Source organism: Babylonia areolata, chromosome 5, assembly GCF_041734735.1.
Source record: "Babylonia areolata isolate BAREFJ2019XMU chromosome 5, ASM4173473v1, whole genome shotgun sequence".
In the NCBI taxonomy this organism is placed as follows: domain Eukaryota; kingdom Metazoa; phylum Mollusca; class Gastropoda; order Neogastropoda; family Buccinidae; genus Babylonia; species Babylonia areolata.
In genome coordinates this window covers 25511185-25531558 of record NC_134880.1, presented here as the reverse complement: position 1 = coordinate 25531558, position 20374 = coordinate 25511185, and the positions used below count along the sequence as shown (strand labels likewise).

General features: G+C 42.5%; 1 protein-coding gene across 1 annotated transcript in view; it reads right to left on the bottom strand.

Moving 5' to 3' along the window:
* Window positions 1-12481: 12481 nt before the first annotated feature.
* Window positions 12482-20374, bottom strand: part of LOC143282232 (zwei Ig domain protein zig-8-like) — a 312937-nt gene continuing 305044 nt past the window's right edge. The window contains exons 5-7 of the mRNA XM_076587832.1: window positions 18380-18676; window positions 14858-14881; window positions 12482-12603 (exon numbers count right to left, since the gene is read on the bottom strand). Coding sequence (XP_076443947.1) covers window positions 12482-12603; window positions 14858-14881; window positions 18380-18676 — 443 coding nt within the window. The remainder of the gene's footprint in view (window positions 12604-14857; window positions 14882-18379; window positions 18677-20374) is intronic.

Genomic DNA, 20374 nt, shown 5'->3' with positions numbered 1-20374 from the left:
TGTATGTATTTACTCTCTCCGTCACCCAGTATCTTGCACAACTGGTCACGAACAGTAAGTAACTGGCTCATGAAAAGCGTCACTGACTGCGAGGTATTAAATAATGCGATGCAAATATCGCGCAGCTCCAAATCTTCCACCGTCGTCCAACTGCTGGCATCTCGCCCACAGCCATCTGTCGGTTTCCAACACGAAACCCCGCCTTCATATCTTTCTTTTTATTTTATTTTATTTTATTTTATTTTATTTATCATCTTAAAAAAATATTTTTTAGCGCAGTTGTTATAGAGTGACAGTGGTATACCTCTGACCGTTTCACACACTGCACGCGCGTCTCACCTTCCAACATTTTTTTCCACACACACACACACACACACACACAAAGACTCCACGTGAAAACGGTAACTGCCATGTTGATTTCGATGCCACTGTGGTTTCCATGAGCGCTCAAAAAAAAAGAAAAAAAAGTTATACAGGCTTTTTAATTCAACGACCCACCACACATCGCATACACTGTCGCGATGCAAGGACTAGAAATATTGATATACAGTTCAACAGTTCTGAAACATGCTCCTGTTCTTCATTTCAAAATAAACTTCTGAAAGAAATGTAAAATCTTACAGCAGCAACAACAACCACCAAGAAACGCGCTCCAGATCAAACTGTTTTCATTAACAAAAAAAATCTGTGAGTAAAAACATCTTCGACGAAATGGTTGTAGAGCAACCATTATAATATCCAATCTGTTTTTATTAGTGAGCTGGCCTTTGCGAATAATTTCCGTCATGTATGCGTTCAGAATAACGGACAAACAAACAAAACAAAAACAAAACAACAACAACAACAACAACAACACACACACACACACACACACACACACGCACACACACACGCACACACAAATGCTAACATTACGAATAGCCACACTAGTCACTACAGACAGGCAAAGTTTGCTTTTGATTTTTTGGATGTATACTTGGATGTATACATAAATCGCTCGATTTTTCTTTGCGTTTCAGTAATGCGTTTTAAAGAATTCGTTTGTGTACATTTTTGCATACCACCAGAACTGGGGAAAATAAGAATGAAATACACACCTACTGATTAAAGTATTATCAAAAAGATTTTTTTTTTTTTAAAAAACCGTAAAGCACAACCCCCACCTTTCCACACACGCACTCACAGAATTGAAGTTAAATATGCGAGGAAATAAATTGGGTTCAGAGTCGATCAAAAAGCAACAAAAAACAACAACAAAGCAAAACAAAAAAACAAAGAAAGAAACAAAAAACAAACAGTGAAGAGTCATGTGGCATTTCTTCGATGAGCTGTTTTGTCATGCTGTCTACCCCCCCCCCCAACCCCCCCCCACCCACAACTCCAAAACACCCGAAAAACTGTTGACAGGAATTCATCACAGATTAAATCCCGTGAGATCGAAACAAACAGCACAGTCAGTAATTATTGGCGATGAAAACTACGGGTCACATCGGTCAGATTGCATTTTAAAAACTGTGAAGGTGTGCGCTTCCAGATATACCATGACGGGTGGTGGTGGTGGTGGTGGCAAATACTGCGGCCTACACAGAAGACCAACACAGAAGAGAATTGAGACGGCGTTGAGTCCACAGAGTCTACATCAAAAGATGCCAAGTCACATGCCATGATGAGTAAGCGAATTTAAGAAAAAATCAGTCGGAGCAGATTTTCATTAAAGCACGCTGAATTATTCATATTTCATTCTTACCACATTCAGACAGACTCCACTAAAACTCATCAACGAAAAACCAAACCAAACCACAAAAAAAAAAACAGAAAAAAAAGAAAAAGAAAAAAAAAGAAAAAAGAAAAAGAAAAAAAAAGTCACACAGACGAGAAGATGGCGATGCCAGTAAGGGAATACATGACAAAAACAATCCAATAGAACATACGCCTTTTTGTTTTCAGTGTCCTATCTTGAGCAACTCATTTCCACACCAAATTCAGCTTGTACCTCACCAAATGATTTCAGCGTTGTAAAGCTAAAATCAGTGACCCACCACCCAAACTATGAACGTATTCGACATTTCTCCCACAGACCCGACAAAAGACAAACGAATTGAAGCCAACCAGCAAGAAAGTTTAGTCACGTTTGTTCCCCTGAACTGACAGTGTATGTCTGCTGAAAAAAAGGGTGAGAGGGAAGAAAAAGAAAAAAAAAAAAAATTAAAAAAAGGGAAGGAAGGCACTGCATTAAATTTCATTGACTGAAATGGTTGGCACACTCATCAATAAAAAGCGATCGATTTCAACACCCTCTGTCTGTTGCTATTCTCCAGCAGAGATGCCAACCCCTGTTAAGTGTTTGTAGGAAATCAAATCAAACCAAATCAAATTATAGTACTCAGAGCCTCGCCGACCACCAAGGCCAGTGTTTGTAGGAACAATCAAGAAATTTGGGTAGGAACATTTTGAGTTTGGTAGGAACACTCGGGCTCCCAGCCACATCAGCGAACGTACGTTTTTATCTACAATGCATTCAAACACTTCATATTTTTCAGTTTACGTTTGGCAAAACGTCTGTTCCTGCCGCTGCTTCTTTAGAACTGACACATCCGTGGCACAGTGTCGCTTCCCTGCTTTTCGTTCGTCTTGTTTCTCATAATCGGAATCCATGGCTGACTTTTCTGTTTCGAGCCGCTTTCACTCCATAGCTTAATCCACCAAGCACAGACGCCGTTTGACCGAAACGCAACTTCATTCAGCCACATTCTCTTGTTCAGGCAAACGATTAACTCACTCAGTACGGCCAGTCCTCTCTTCTCCTCCACACAGACCCCTCGGATGTCCAGTGGGTGTCTCAATGACCAACCTTTAGCTTCCGTCGTCAGAATTATGGTATTCTTTGTCAACATTCACCTCTTCAGTATAACAGCCTTCCGCTTGCAATATTTTGATGGTGGTAATTGGGGTGAAACGCTGTTAACGTCGTCTCTTTCGCCGTTCGTATGGAGAGAGTTAAGCTGATTGGTCCACTCAACGATTAGTAATGACTGCCCTGGCCTCGTGATCAATAGGTCTAGAGCGTCTGGGTAATGTTACGACAGGAAAGCGCGTGACCATGCCATGTAGTCAAAAATGAAATAGTCGGAACAATTTTGACGTTGGCGTAACGTCGGAACAAATTGCGATCAAGCGTAACAAAATACGGCGAAATCGGTAACAGTTGGCATCTCTGCTCTGGGCATCTTCACATCCTGGCTTCTTCTGGAGTTCTTCTGTAAGACTGACTGGTGCAGACAGCAGTTGAGTATTAGTCAGCACGTGCAATGCGTTTGCAAGTCTTCTTCGCAAGGTATAGACAGCGCATCATCAGAGACGACGACTTCCTGATGAGATAATGTTAACCCATTCGACCCCAGGCAGTATACAGCCTCAGCAGGCTTCCTGGTCATACTGATGGGAAAAAAACCCCAACAACTCAGAAAATAATAATTATACTGAAATCGACCACTTTCCCACCAAACTAACATCAGTGGACACAGCCGGTAAAACTGTAGAAGTTAGTTACCTTCGCTTGCAGTGTGTGCGCATGTAGGAACATGGAAACTGTCTTGTTGAAACAAAAGTTCAACGCCGGATCACTTTATCGGGCGCAGGACTGAATGTGGTATTAATCAACGTGTTCGTCGTTTTGCGACTGATGAACTCGTACAAAACAGGAACAAGCACATGCTGTGAAAGTGGCACCCTCCGGACTACGCCCCCCCCCACCCCCCGTCCCTTTCCCTGGCGCTCCCCCCGTGACGTCAAACTGAGCAGCAAGTGTCCTGTGACAGTGCGGGTGTGACTGGGTTGTGTGGACCCCTCAGAGCCAGGGTGCTGCCATCAGCACGCACGATGCCATGCCGCTGATGTTGGGCTGGTTCTTGGAAAATGGATATTCGTTAACTCACTCAGTACGGCCAGTCCTCCCTTCTCCTCTACACAGACCTCTCGGATGTCCAGTGGGTGTCTGAATGACCCAACCTTTAGCTTCCGTCGTCAGAACTGTGGTATTCTTTGTCAACATTCACCTCTTCAGTATAAGAGCGTTCCGCTTGCAATATTTTGATGATGGTAATTGGGATGAAACGCTGTTAACGTCGTCTCTTTCGCCATTCGTATGGAAAGAGTTAAGGTATCAGAAAAAGGTCGAAGGAGACGTTAAATTGAAAAATGCAACCGTGAAGAACGCTTCGAAGTGGGGCAATTACACGCTGTTCGCAATTATCCATACCTACCCTACACGTGACGTGGAGAAAGCCAATTGGAGAACACCCTTTTTAAAGAGCAGTGAGCACCACGTCATTCAGTACCTCTGACCTCAGTTTTGTTTCAAGGGATTACCCTCGAATTTACATCATATAAAAGGGACAGTATGAACCGAGATTTTAAACAGAACCCGAAACAAGCATGTCAGAATCACGATGCTGACTGTCGTCTGAAAAAAACAAAAACAAAAACAAAAAAACTGTGTGGGAAGAAGGAAGTCATCGTATCTTGGAACTAGTTCCGTGCGACGACAGACACCTGCGAAGTTTATATGTACGCCTGCCGCAGGAGATAAAGGAAGGTGTAAAATAATACAATGCCTGCGTGTTTTCACAAAGACAACAGTGGGAGCAGGGTAAGAGTCAGAAAAATAAAAGATAAACTGAAATCGGCGGATTAAAGATGTCATGAGGGATTATGCATTGTAACAAAAAAAAAGCAGCATGAAGAATAACTACAAAGAAGTCGCTTTTTCCTTGTCTTCTGAATTGGAATTGAGAGCCGATTTCAGTCAACCTATCGGCAGTTCATTTGAGTACCGCTACCAGCAGATATCGATGAACAGAGCGAGAGAAATATAAGCGAACTATGACCTTCAGTAACTGGGACAACAGCAGCACCACGAAATTTTGGGAATCTTGAACACTTCAAGACTTACATCAACCATTTGCACTGCATACCTACTACATCAACCATTTGCACTGCATACCTACTACATCAACCATTTGCACTGCATACCTACTACATCAACCATTTGCACTGCATACCAACTACATCAACCATTTGCACTGCATACCTACTACATCAACCATTTGCACTGCATACCAACTACATCAACCATTTGCACTGCATACCAACTACATCAACCATTTGCACTGCATACCTACTACATCAACCATTTGCACTGCATACCAACTACATCAACCATTTGCACTGCATACCAACAAAACAGTGGTTTGACAACAGCAATCGCAAAATAAGATGAATACGATAAAATAAGATAAATAAAATAACATACATGAAATGAAATTATATAAAGGATGGGAAGCAGTCAGGTATGCTTGTTTGAGTCATTGATGCCACAAATGAATAACGTGTTGTTTATCACTTTTGCAAAAGAACAACATGAAAAAGTGTCGAATTCCAAATCGTGACGGGCATAATCTTCGGCACTTCACTCACATTCATGAGAACATACGGAATTAGCTTAACGTACTCCTTACTGGGCAATTTGTACGCGCGTCCCTCTCTGTACTAGGCGTTTGTATAGGTTTAAAAAAAATGTTAAAAAACAACGAGTACATATAGTCTCATGAAACAATAGTAGAGGCATCAAATAAAGACAGTACAATGTTTCATAACTCTAACTTCTAAAATGCTTTCTGTACAGCAGGAGGTAAAAAATGATATTTTTTTCATGAAATGTGAGGGTGGTATTGAATTTGTATAGATGAATTCTGCACTATTCATGAAAACCCCCCATTGTTTTCCACAAATCTCACTCTTAAAATTAGAGTGTAAATGATAAATGACTGGGAGCCTCTACAAATTGCAAGTGAACTTACTTCAACTAGGGGATTTGAGGGGGCGTGGTCTGTCATGCCTTGTAACTTTTGTCTGTGTGTGTCTTTCCCCATGTATGGTGGAAGTGTTGGAAAAGAAACATCAATCAAACAAACCCTTCCTCCATTTCAACAGCCAGTGGTTCATTAGCATATTCACGCTCCATTCCAACTGCATGCCACTTGCCACCTCTACTGCCCCTCCCCCTTCTCCTGTCACTCACACCAGTTTCACTGTCCAATACCCATTGTCCCCCTTCTGATGGACTAAAACAACTCTCCTTTCTCCATCCCCTTCCAAGTCAAAGTCACCTCTTTGATCTTGTAAAGCTGAAAGCACGAATTTCTTGTCTCTTTCAAGAATAAAGTGTTTGAGCCTGAGAGGCCATTGTCACACGTGCAATCACTCTGTCCAGGTTGGAATAAAAATAGCTTGAAACCTCAGTGACAAGCAAAGATTAGCCAATACCAGTGGTCTGATGTTTTGCATCGTCCAGTCCCAGCTGTTTGAGGCATGGAAATTTTTGATGTCAGAACGTGTCTAGCGGTAATCAGTAGGGAACGCTCTCGCCTGTCCTCATTTGATATCAGGGATTAACTCACTCAATGCGGCCAGTCCTCTCTTCTCCTCTACACAGACCCCTCGGATGTCCAGTGGGTGTCTCAATGACCCAATCTTTAGCTTCCGTCGTCAGACTTGTGGTATTGTTTGTCAACATTCACCTCTTCAGTATAAGAGCCTTCCGCTTGCAATATTTTGATGGTGATAATTGGGGTGAAACGCTGTTAACGTCGTCTCTTTCGCCGTTCGTATGGAGAGTTTTAAAAGACAAATGGGTAACAGGAAACAGCGTAGCCGATGCATAAGCTAGGAAACGATTGAATCCCCCCCCCCAACCCCCACACCTCAAGTTACTTTATGTATTATCATGGTGAAGAAAAAGCCTCTCAGCGTTTTGTGCGTGAGGTGGAGACGTGTTAACAGACGTGTCAGTTTTGTTTTACTGTGAACTGCTGGACAGTGTAATGGGTCGTCAAATGGATTGGGCACGTCATGCGAAGGGAGCAAGGTAACACCACCTGGACCCGTCACTGGACACAAGAAGGTAGGTGCAAGAGAGGAAGGCCAAAAAACACCTGATGCAGAACAGTCCAAGGAGCACTCGGAACCCTGAAGCACACTGGGGTGCCATTCAAAGAGTTGGTCAAAACAGACAGGAGTGGCGGTTCTTCGTTGCTGCCCTACATGCCAGAGAGTATAATGGCAAGTAAGTCAGTAAGTCAGTCAGTCAGAAAGTCAATAAGTCAGTCAGTAAGTCAGTCAATCGGACAGTCAGTCAGTAAGTCAATAAGTCAGTCAATCAGGCAGTCAGTCAATCGGACAGTCAGTCAGTCAGTCAATACGTCAGTCAGTCAGTCAATAAGTCAGTTAGCCAGTCAGTCAATCAATCAGTCAGTCAGTAAGTTAGTCGGTTAGTCAATCAGTAGTAAGAAAAACGTGCAGCGTGTAGTAGCATTTAGTATCTTAGAACGATTGCAACGTTTTCTTTTCAACATTTTTGGTTGTCTGGAAAACCTGTAAGCTTACAACAAGATGAGCCATCATGCGCCGTACTCTAGATGACTGATGTCTTACAGAGAGAAACCAAGGCGATGGCAGAAGACTGGAGATCTGGCACTGAGCTGCAGGGTCATCATGGCAGTTTCACACAGGAAGCCGTCAAGGAGTTAACCCATTAACCCCTGGGGAGTTTATAGATTCAGCTGGGTTCTATACCACACTGATGTAGAAAAATAATGCAGAAAGTATACTGTTTTCCTTTCAGATTACTCGTGGACACATCTGGAAATACTGTAGAAGTCAGTTCCCTTTCCTTGCGGTTGATGCATAAGTAGGAACGTGAAAACCGTTTCAATGAGACGAATTTTGACGCCAGAGTAATGCTCGGGCGCAGGGCTCAGTGGGTTAAAGATACACAGAGGCGTAAAGAAACAGGGAGATTCGAGTGGAAATAGCTAAAACCACAACAGAGGAAGTTATCTGACTTAAGGCAGGACAGAAATACAATACGATTATCTGAATGGAAACAAAAAGTTAACAACGACAGCAAAGAGAATTTCTCTGGTGTAGGGCGAGAGGGAGACATTGAGATCTGAACGGAAAGAGTTAACAGCGACGACAGAGAAAATGTCTCTGACAAGGGGCAGAAGAAAAACAAACAAGGAGATCTGAATGGAAAAAGTTAACAACGAAAACAGGGACTTTCTCTTGCCTAGCCTTTAGAGAAACACTGAGATCTGAATGCAAAGTGTTCACTACGAAAGGAGTGATAATTTCACTGCCTTAGGGTGGGAGGGAGATACTGAGGTATGGATGAAAGGTGTTAACAATGAAAGCAGACGAGGAAGAGGAAAACGGAGATCGAAATGGAAAGAGGTAACAACAGCAGCAGATAAAAAAAATCTCTCTTGCTTAGGAGGAAGAGAAATACGGAAATCTGGATGGAAAGAATTAAAACAACAGCAGAGGAAATTTCGTTGGTTTGAGTGAGACAAAGACACGGACACTTGAACGGAAATTTTGAGTCAACAGAGGCAAATATTTTCTGGCGGGGAAGAGACACTGAAACACAGGGAATAAGTTGACATCAACACAGCAATATTGTCTTGTCTCTAGTCGGGAGACAAACACGGAGACGTGACATGAAAGATTTAATGCCAAGAGAGGAAACATCAATGGCATTAGAACGGGAGAAAGAAAACGAACCTCTGATTGGAAACAGAAGAAATTTGTCAGACGTTGAGGTGGGAGGCAGACATGGAGAAACACTGACAAAGGGAGAGTACCCAGGACCCAAAGCCCCGAACAATGTGACCCCGAGGCCGCCTGCCATCAGGGCGTTCCCTGGAGGAAATGACACGGCGATCACAGGTGAAATGGACTTGACAATACCGAAGTAACCTCACACGTTTTGACAGGCCTCCACCACCACTCCCCCGTCTAACCCCCCCCTTCCCCCCCCCTCCCCCCATCCCGCCTCTGGCTGAACAACGTTGGGAAAAACTCCCTTCGTCCTGACTGCAAGTCTATCGGGCCCCAAAAACAGTACTGCGTGTCTCTGCAGTCAGTTGAGAAGCGAGAACAGACTGATTCGACTCACGCGAACGATCTGATGATGCGCGTTTTCTCGTAGGAAAAAACAACATCAAACAAACAAAAAAACAACCACCCGAAAAACAAAACGCAATCGAGCGAATGAAACTGGAAGTTGTACATCGTGAAAACAACAACAACAAAAATCATCAAAACAAACAGAAAAAAGCACCACCACCCGAACGGGCTCCAGTGTGCCACATTCCATCGCCTTACTCTGAGGTGAGGGCCGCGAGGGCCAGTGTAAATAAAACCACAAAACAGGACGATATAATGCTTATTTCTTAGGTAGGCCGAATCAAGCAAGATCAAGTATAGGTACAATCGCCGACTACGACTGTAATCTCCCTCCCCACCCAACAACCCCTTTTTACCTTAAAAAAATTGTGTTTTCACCATTTTGAAATCTCTCTCTCTCTCTCTCTCTCTCTCTTCTCTCTCTGTGTGTGTGTGTGTGTGTGTGTGTGTGTTTCCAAACAAGGGCACACTTACACCCTCTCAGCATAATAAAACATAGGTCTGCCCGGAGCTAACTTCGCCAGATAGATCTACACATGAGCAAGATCCGATTTGTGCATTTACACACCCATGCATTTTCTCGCTGACACATGAAACATCGTTCATTTCATTAAAAAAAAAAAATCGCGAGTAATTGGACAGAAAAATAATAAATAAGCGAATTGTCCGAGAAGCAAAAAAATGCCTGTGGGTCATACTTCGGCCTTTCTCTGTGATGTTTCATGAGCCCTAAACATAAATGACACGGATTCAAGCAGTGATTTCACCATGAAGGAGGTATTAACCAGGAGCAAGGACGCCGTAGTTTAAAAAAAAGGCAAAAAGAATATATATAGATAAAAAAGAATTAAAGAAAGAAAAAGAAAAAAGAAAAAAAGGGCATGTTCTTTGGCCCAAAGGTGATGAATTGAATTGCCGGTGTTGTCGACAGACTTGTGAGAGAAGAGAGAAGTCTGTTGCCAAAATAACATTTTCAAATGATTTCACGGTAAATGAAACCTGTAAAAGTAATGCCACAAAAAAGTATCAGCTTTTTTAGCGTTTGGTCTTCAAACACACACACACACACACACCCACATACACAACGTTGTCAAAGAAGTTAGCGAAAATTGTCGACACCGGTTGTGACCTGCGAAAATAAAAACGAAAAGTCAACTTCCATCATAGCTGAACGGGTAACTGAGAGATACACGTGCAACACTTGAAACATTTAACGTCGATCTTTAACTCATGTCAAGATCATGATAGTCGATTATTTCAGAGATCTGATTTAGAAATCCACGGTCTTTAAGCAACACCCATTGGAACTTTTTACTGATCGTTGACTAATAACAAGATCAATTTTACAGATCATTCTGAAAATTTGATTTTGAAATCCCGAGTCTGTAAAAACAGCCATTGAAAATTTTCTTTATTCTTATATTAAACCGATGTCAGTTTTGGGAATATCGAATATTTGAAGATATGGTTTTGACAACAAAGCGTCCACGTTGTCAAAGTGTATTAATGACGATCCCCAGCGAAGGCTAAATATCAATAATTGATGACGTGTCAGATCTGGCCACCTTGACCTTCACGCCATATTGATTGTGGGTGATCTTGGTGTGGCCTTGACCTCAGCACATCACTGCAAATGTTCTGGAACGTAAGCACGGTAGGCCTTAGGACTTTTTTGTTTTGTTTTGTTTTCTTCTTCTTTTTTTTTCTTACTTTCGTTCTGGCCCATCGTTTTGGCCCAATCGAACCAAGATCCAAGTTATCGATCAGTTTCAAAACATTCTTACAGCAATTTGAAACATGTGTGATCATTTTCGAAAGATTCTCAAAGTTTGAAATGTGTCCACTAACTTGAAAGAAGAAGCCAGTGTCGTTAAACAGACACACAGGCACACATACTGGCGCACCAGTTTAAAAAAAGAATCAAAAGACGACGAAGAAATACACAAAAGATGGGCAAAAGATGGACAGGAGAAATACATAAAATATGGGCCGGCAAAAATATGATTTAACCCCGTCCTTTGGTATTCAAATTCCGAGCTATGTGATTGTAACCCTCAAATCTTTTTTGTTCGAGTCAGCGAATATGATCTACAAATAATGACATGAAATACATTATTGTCGTCCCTTTTTTTTTTTTATTGAGAAGACATCGGTTCACGCATTCCTGTATGAGGTCAGATAGTGTCTTTAACATGACCAACATGAAACAAACAGTGCTGAATGATACACAACATCAGACACATGACCTACACAATCCTGGAACAAACGACACATATTGAATTTTATAAATAACGAGCTCTCTTCTCTGAGAAAAAACAAACACAAATCCTCCAGTTTTACTATCGTAAAAAAAAAAAAAAAAAAAAAAAAAAAATCGATTGGTTACGTTTATCCAGGCAAGACAGTTTTGAGGTACAAACATCTCTCGATCGAGAAATCGTCAAAACACATCAATAATTATACAAAATTGAATATAGACCATAAGAGAAAAAAGTGACAAAAAAGAAGAAACAAATAGACAAAAAAGAAGAAACAAATAGAAAAAAAAGTTCCAGTCATGAGGAATCAAAGACAATGTCCAGTGCCACACAAGAGGTCTCTGCCTTCGACAGAGATAGAGAGCGAGAGAGCGAGAGAAAGCAAGAGAGAGAAAGCGAGAGAGAGAGAGAGATATATATATAGACAGACAGAGGCAGAGACAGAGAGAGACAAAGAGAGACTCTTCAAAGCCTGCTATAAGTAGCAGAACTGAGGTGCAGAAGAAAGACAAAGAATTATCACCAAAGTAGTTTTGCATCATAAAACCGTTGAAGAGTACAACTGAAAAAAGAGAAAAGAAAAAAAAAGAAAAAAAAGAGAGAAAAGGCAAGTCTGTCATCATCATCATTATCATCATCATCATCACTCTCCTAATACACCGTTGACAACAGGGTTAGATTTCCCAGTCAGTGAAGGGCGAAATGTCTCAGACATCGCCACTGGTGGGAGACAAGTCCCTCGCCAAAGATGACGCCGATGTCACCTAAGATGACGCCACAGTCGCCCTAAGATGATGTCACAGCCGCCAATAGAATGACGCCACTGTCGCCAAAGATGACGCCAATGCCGCCCCGAGATGACGTCACTACCACCCCTCAAGAATGACGTCACTGTCGCCAAAGATGACGCCAATGTCGCCCAGAGACGACGTCACTATCACCCATCCACCCCTCAAGAACGATGTCACGGTCGCCAAAGATGATGCCATTGTCGCCCCAAGATGACGTCACTATCGTCCCCATTCAAGAATGACGTCACTGTCGTCCCCCTGCCCCCAAGAATAACGTCTCTGTCGCCCCCCCCCCCCCCCCCCCCCAAGAATGGCGTCACTGTCGCCCAAGATAAACATCACTGCTGCGCAAGGGGGGGACGTCGTCATCCGTCGCCCAAGATGACGTCACAGCCAGGGAGGACGCTAATGAACCTGTATGACGTAGACTGTGAAGAGGACGAGGAACACGGGGCGCCACCTGGCGGGCAGCAGCGCCCCCTGTCCGCCCGTCTCTCCCGTGGCGTTGCTGCTGGTGGCCAGGGTGCCTGCACATGGAGAGAGCAAGGGTGAGTTCTTCATGGTGCTGTTTGTTTGAGGTGTGCGTGCGTGCGTGCGTGCGCGAGTGTGTGTGTGTGTGTGTGTGTGTGTGTGGAGAGAGACCGAGGGTGAGGTTTTCATGGTGCTGTTTGTTTGTTTCCTCCCCTCTCTATGTCTCTCTCTCTCTCTCTCACTCTGTGTGTGTGTGTGTGTGTGTGTGTGTGTGTGTGTGTGTGTGTGTGTGTGTGTGTGTGTGTGTAGAAAGCGAGGATGAGTTTCCATGGGGCTGTTTGTTTGATTGCTCTCTCTCTCTCTCTCTCTGCGTGCGTGTGTGTGTGTGTGTATCTGTATGTGTCTGTGTCTGCGTGTGCGTGCTAGTTCATCGTTAACGTACCTACCAGTTTAAGTATTCTATTTATACATGTATGTTTTCATGGCACGACTTTCTGTACGTCCGTGTGTCTATGCTTATTTCTCCATACGTCCTTTCTTTGGAGAGGCGGTGGGGGAGGGGGGTGGGTAGAGTGGGGGTGGAGGGTATGTATATGATGGAGTGATGGCCTAGATGGCCTAGAGGTAACGCGTCCGCCTAGGAAACCAGAGAATCTGAGCGCGCTGGTTCGAATCACGGCTCAGGCGCCGATATTTTCTCCCTCTCCACTAGACCTTGAGCGGTGGTCTGGACACTAGTCATTCGGATGAGACGATAAACCGAGGTCCCGTGTGCAGCACGTAAAAGAACCCACGGCAACAAAAGGGTTGTTTCTGGCAAAATTCTATAGAAAAATCCACTTCGATAGGAAAAAACAAATAAAACTGCACACATGAAATAAAAAGAAAAAGAAAAAAAAGAGTGGCGCTGTAGTGTAGCGACGCGCTCTCCCTGGGGAGAGCAGCCCGAATTTCACACAGAGAAATCTGTTGTGATAAAAAGAAATACGAATACAAATATGTAACTATGTCTCCTGCGTGATCGTGGTCTTCGAATGGTTGTCCGTCCACTTAATAACATTCATACATGTAAAAAAAAACAAACCCCCAAAAAACCCTGCATTCTGAGATAACTTTATACACAAGCTCCCCAGACTAACCATTCCCGAAAACGGAGTATGGCTGTCTACATGGCGGGGTAAAAACTTGGTCATACACGTGAAAGCCCGCTCGTGTACAGACGGTTGCAGCCCATGAACGAAGAAGAAGAAGAAGAAGAAGAAGAAGAAGAAGAAGACGAACCATGTTTCCTCAGCGGGACAGAACTTGTAGAATTTCATTTCATTATCGTAACAAACACTTAATTACTGACTGTATACGTCTTGCTCATTGCAGTTTATTTAGGTTTTAAAGAGACCCTTGAGAGGAAACTACATCGGAACACATCTGAGGTGCGGTAACAATTTAAATTACCATGGAACCCAGCGCAAGGGTTGCTTCCCTTGGACTAATCAACTCCGTCACTGAGATCAGGCTGACAACAAGACAAAAAATGAAAATCATGAAAATTGACCGACAGTTATTATTATTATTATTATTATTATTATTATTGTTATTATTATTATCATCATCATCATCATCATCATTATTTTGTTGTTCAAAACAGGAATCACAATTTCTGTTCAACTGTTCAAAGCAATTCTGAAAAATGGTGTAGACTGGAATGTGGTATAACCACAATGGTACAGGAGAAAATAGTCGATTTAAATATATCGCATGAATCCCAGTGTGTGTGTGTGTGTGTGTGTGTGTGTGTGTGTGTGTGTGTGTGTGTGTGTGTGTTTCCACTTCGGTAGTATTAGACCCCCCAAAAAAAGTGGGGGGAGAGAGAGAGAGAGAGAGAGAGAGAGAGAGAGAGAGAGAGAGAGAGAGAGAGAGTGTAGGAAGGGTGTGTGTAGGTGAACTTTTATACATTATGATTTTTGATTTTGACGACCATTTTCTTAATGTGAAAAATTAGCACGTTTTATGCTGAATTTGTTCTTGTGGATATGATGATGTCTTTTTTTTTTTTTTTTTTTTTTGTGTGAGTATGATGTTGCAGATTTATTTGATTAAAATTCCAACTGAGTGGTGAAAGGCATTCTCGATTTAAATTGGACAATAAAGACATAGGCCCCTATTGTTATTGCCATGTAATAAAAAAACAACAACAACAAACCTTTATGGCATACGATGTCACTGTCACGGAGAGAGAGAGCGAGAGAGAGAGAGAGAGAGAGAGAGGGAGGGAGAGAGAGAGAGAGAGAGAGAGAGAGAGAGAGATCTTACCTCGTCTGACATTCGTTGATCCAGCTGAAAATAAAAGAAAGGAAATTGAAAAAAACTTGAACTATGTGTTAATCTTACACATAAAGATATATTTTCTTTTTCTTCATTCACATACAGACACAGACACTAGACACGCATACACAAACACATAGAAGACAGACAGACAGACAGATACACACACACACACACACACACACACACACACACACGCGCACACACATACAGAGAGAGAGAGAGGGAGAGAGGGAGAGAGAGAGCATGCTGTCATCGTCAATTCTTTGCCGCATAGACAACAACAACAACAACAACAAAAATGTGTGTGTGTGTGTGTGTGTGTGTGTGTGTGTGTGTGCGTGCGTGCGTGCTTGTATGCGTGCGTGTGTGTAGTATTTAGCAAACGAAGCTTAGTGGCACATTATCCTAAAAAAAAAAGAAAAAAAAAAGAAAAAAGAAAAAAAAAGAAAAAAGAAAAAAAAAGGCCTCCGAGACTGAGTGCATCGTAGAAAATCTGCTTCAGGTAAAAAACAAAAACAAACCCAAAACAACCAAACAAACAAAACACCAAAAGTCAAGCCTAGACAGTCGAACAAATCAACATGTAGGCCACGCTGACGATCTGGTACGCGCTGTTCCCAACAGACATTTCCACTGCTGTTGTTTTTGTTTTTTTTACCCCTCTCTCTCTCCCTCCATTTCCTCATCAAACAGAGCGACGGGGCTGATGGGAGGAGTACCCTACTGCCAGAAAATAATGTCTATCTCCTCCTTGGGATTTTTTTTGGGGGAACATGGATGCAAAGCCATTACGTAACAATGGCATTCAAAATCAAAGACCACGCTCACGCGACAGCGATCGTAGCCAGCAGACAATTAGACAGTCATTTCTATAGGCCTAGCTAATTGCGGGTAGATATCGACCTTCGTGTTGGAAAAGCCTTCGTGGTGTTGCAGCGCTACAGCTTCCAAACGGTAAATGTCATCGTTTTTTGGGTGGGTGGTGGTGCAAGGTCTTTTCTTTGTAAGGCTCCCCATGATTCGTGTTAGATGAAAACAACGTGAATGTCATGCCGAGTAGGCTCTTTTTTGATTGCGAGTTCGTAAAGCCTCACTTGCACGAATGTGTGTCATAACAAGTCGCTGAGAACGTTAATTTATTTAATTATTTTTTTTTTAATTACATTTTTCTTACATTCGTTATCAGTTGTTTCTCTTGTTCAATTAACGACTTCTTTTTTTTTTCGGGGTACGTTGAGTAATAATTTTCTTATCATTGTACTTCCATTCATTTCGAGTATTCACATTTGATTCCACCCGCTATCCACCCTGTTTCCCCCAACTCTCCATTCAGCTTCATCTTCTCTTCTAACTTTTAACCGATAGCATTCAAATGTAAAAAAAACACACACAAACAAACAAACCAAAAGTTTAACAAAATATATACAATCAACAGTATGTGTGACCATGAAACCAAATTCCTCCTCCAGACTCTTTTTGAGTGGGGGGTGGGGTGCTTTATAGACTTGTAGATAAGTCTACGTGTAGTATTACGTTACGATGAATTCTCAGGAATGATAACTGAAATTTGATAAAGTGAACGAAAACGAAAATACGTCTTACGTATATGAAACAAACAAACAAACAAAAAAATGATGATCGTCAGTCTTGAAACGAAAGTAGTTCCACAGTCGACAGATTGCCAGTCGGAGTGAACCTGATCTCCTCCTCCTCGTGTGATAAGATATAATCAACAACAGAAATTCAGGAAATTGAAACTGGATTACATGGAGCGAAAATGTCAGACGACGATAAAGGAATTTAAAGATAGAAAAAAATAGATAAGGAGAGAGAGAGAGAGAGAGAGAGAGAGAGAGAGAGAGAGAGAGAGAGAGGACAGTCTTTTTTCAGCCAAACTCTTTGAAAAAGATTTAGATATATGCACTGTATGATGTTCATCTCTAGAAATATTATATATATATATATATATATACATATATATATATATATATATATATATATATATATAGAGAGAGAGAGAGAGAGAGAGAGAGAGATGACAGTCTGGTATTTTCAGTCAAGCCTTTTGAACAGATTGTTCAGATATATGCACTGTATGATGTTCATCTTTATTACTATGTTCTGTATACTACAAAAAAAGGAAAAAAAGAGAGAAAAAACATGATTAAAACAAAGCAAAACAAAAAACACCACCATCACCACCACCAAAACAACAATAACGAAGCCCCCATCCCGAAAATAGATAACAGCAACAGATAAAACAAAAACAATGAACAAATAAACAAACAAAAAAGACACACACACACACACACACACACACACACACACACACACACACACACGCTCACCACCACACACCTACCCTCTCTCACTCTTACTTTCTTTGCCCTCCCCACCACCATCCCCTCACCGCTCCAACCCCTTTCCTCTCTTAGCAACAACAACAACAACAAAAACAAACAGACAAAGGGAAATCATTGTGTTGTTATTCATGGACTCCTCGTTGCACAGAAAACGTAGAAAAATTGTCGAGGGGGTGTCGTTCGCTCATCTTTTCACAAAAGACAGGAAATTATCGTTGAGGTGTGGTTCATTTCACACATCCGTGCACAGAATACACATGAAAGTGTTGTGGATTTAGTTCATTCACCTATCTTTGCACACGAGGCACAGGACATTGCTGTGGTGCCATTCAACCAAACGTCAGTGGACACAAGACATGGAAAAATTGTTGAGGTTGTTGTTCACTTAAACTCATCCTGAACACCACGACATAGGAAAGTGTTGTGGTGTCGTTCATTTACTTAAATCCTTGCACTCAAGACATAGAACATTGTCGCTTCATATGTTCATTTCACTCATGCTTGCACACAAGATACAGGGAACTGTTATTTCGTATATTCGTTTTTACTCATCTTTGTACTCAAGAGATATGAATTAACTGTGGTGGTGGTTTCTTCACTCATCCTTGTACACCCATCGTTGGAAATTGTTGTTCATTCGCTCATCCTTGCACACACGACATTGTTGTTTCGTATGTTCATTTCACTCATCCTTGTACTCAAAGGAAGTAGTTGTGGGTTTGTTGATTTACCCATCTTTGCACACACGCGCACACGCACACAAACACACAGAAAGACAGACAGACAGACACACACACACACGCACACACTCACACACACACAAACACGCACGCACACACACACACACACGCGCACCCACCCACCTACCCACAAACACACACACACGAACGCACACACCCACACTCACACACACAGACACACACGCACACCCACAATACACCCCCACACCCACTCACCCACCCACAACACACACACACCAACCTACCCCCACCCACAACACACACACACACCAACGTACCCCCACTCACAACACACACACACAACCTACCTCCACCCACACCACACACATGCACAACACTAAAAAAACAACAACAAACAAACAAAAAACAAACAAAAAAAAACCCACCCTCCCCAAAACCCTCACCGTTGAGCACGTGCACCTTCATACTGGTGACACCAAGGTCGCTGCTCCGACACACGTAGGTTCCGGCGTCGCCCATCTCGCTGTAGCGCTTGTCCAGCACGCTCACCAAGGTGCCCGGCGCCGCCTCCGTCGACCGGAAGCGCTCGATGCGCACGTGCTGCCAGCGGTCGGCCGTGACCTTGAGGCCGTCCTTGAACCACTCCAGGTCATCCGGCGAGGCCTTGGTGCCCGAGGCGTTGCAGGTCAGGCGGATGGGGTCGCCCTTCTCCACAAAGCTGGTGCCGTTCATCGATAAGGCTGTGGAGAGTGGATGGGGGGTGGGGTGGGGGAAGTTAGGACTGGGTTGGGTTCGATTGTCTGTCTGTCTGTACATCTGTCTGTCTATATCTGTGTGTGTGTGTGTGTGTGTGTGTGTGTGTGTGTGTGTGTGTGTGCGCATAACGTAACCTCTTTCCTTCGCTATGTATCCGTATATATATATATATATATATATATATATATATATATATATATAGTGACACAGTGTTAGATGCACTTTGTAGTTATTTTGATTATTCAAACACAGTGACAAGCACAGTTTTATTGTCATATGGGTTTTATACATGATGTACTCAGACAATCTATTATTCTGGTTACATAGCTACAGTGACAAACACAGACATAGCATTGTTAGTTTTGGCCATGTGGATACAGTGACCGAGTCCATTGCTGTTTTGGTTAAATAGGTACAAAGACAGACGGACTGCAGACAGGTTATTGCCCAATGGCAAACATCAGGAACTTGTTGTTGCTGTTGATATTGGTGGGACGCTAGTGTGTGGTGAAGGGATGGTTTTGTTGTCGTCATCGTCGTCGTTGTTGTCGTTGTGGGGAAAGCTAGTACGTGGTCTGACGACTTTGTTGTTGTTGCTGCCCCATCAATCTGCACCGTTTCCGTGGCATTCCTCCCATGCAGCTCATTCCGAACCCCCAAATACAGCTACGTCTGTTGCATTCCGGGCGTCGGCAGTCCACAAGGAGCTATCAATGTCGCCAGGAGGCCACACACCAGTGGAGACCGTGCATCGTAGTGATGATGGTTTGATTGTTGTTCCTGTTGGTTTGCGGTGATTACTGTGCTGGCTGGTGACTGAAGGAGTGAGTGTCGCAAGGACTGTAATACCTGCATGCGTGTGTAACATAAAATAGGAATAGATGAGAAATACGTATTGTGTCTAGGACGAAACCAGTCACACGCCTTTCGATATCAACAAGCAATTCAAAGAACAGAAAGGAAAAGGGAAAATACGAACTGTATTTTGGACGAAGCCAGTCACATACCTTTCGATATCAACAAACAATTCAAAGAACAGAAAGGAAAAGGGAAAATACGAACTGTATTTTGGACGAAACCAGTAACACGCCTTTCGTTGTCAACGCACATTCTTTTTTTGTTGTTTTTTTTTGGTTTTTTTGCGTGTATTAAGAATCTGTCCCATACTCACATGACTGCTGTGCTGGATCATCTGAGGACGGTGAGGTGTTTGGTACTGAAACATAATTGAAAAAAAGAAAATTAAACGTAGAATTACTCAGTTTATTCTACGCTTAAAGATATCGTACCAAAGCAATCGTCAGGTAATTGCAACATAGAAAGCACTGTTGTAAAACGAAGAGTCAACGAAGCTCCATCATCAGTACATTTGGCGTTTTCCGTCTGATGGTATATTCTGCATTAAAAAATGAAGAAAAAAAAAAAAAGAAAAACCTATGAGGAGGGAAACATTTAATACTATTTTTAACACTACAGCCAGGTTTTGTGCAGAAACAGAACTGGTACTTGGGGAAAAGAAAAGAAAATAAGAAAGAGAGAGAGAGAGAGAGAGAGAGACAGACAGACAGAGACAGAACATACAAACAGACAGAGAGCTTTCCTACTGGAAAGAAGCTGACACATTTCAATCTTCTTCTTCAGCCATAACTCACACACAGAAAAAAAAAGTTACATTCTTTCCC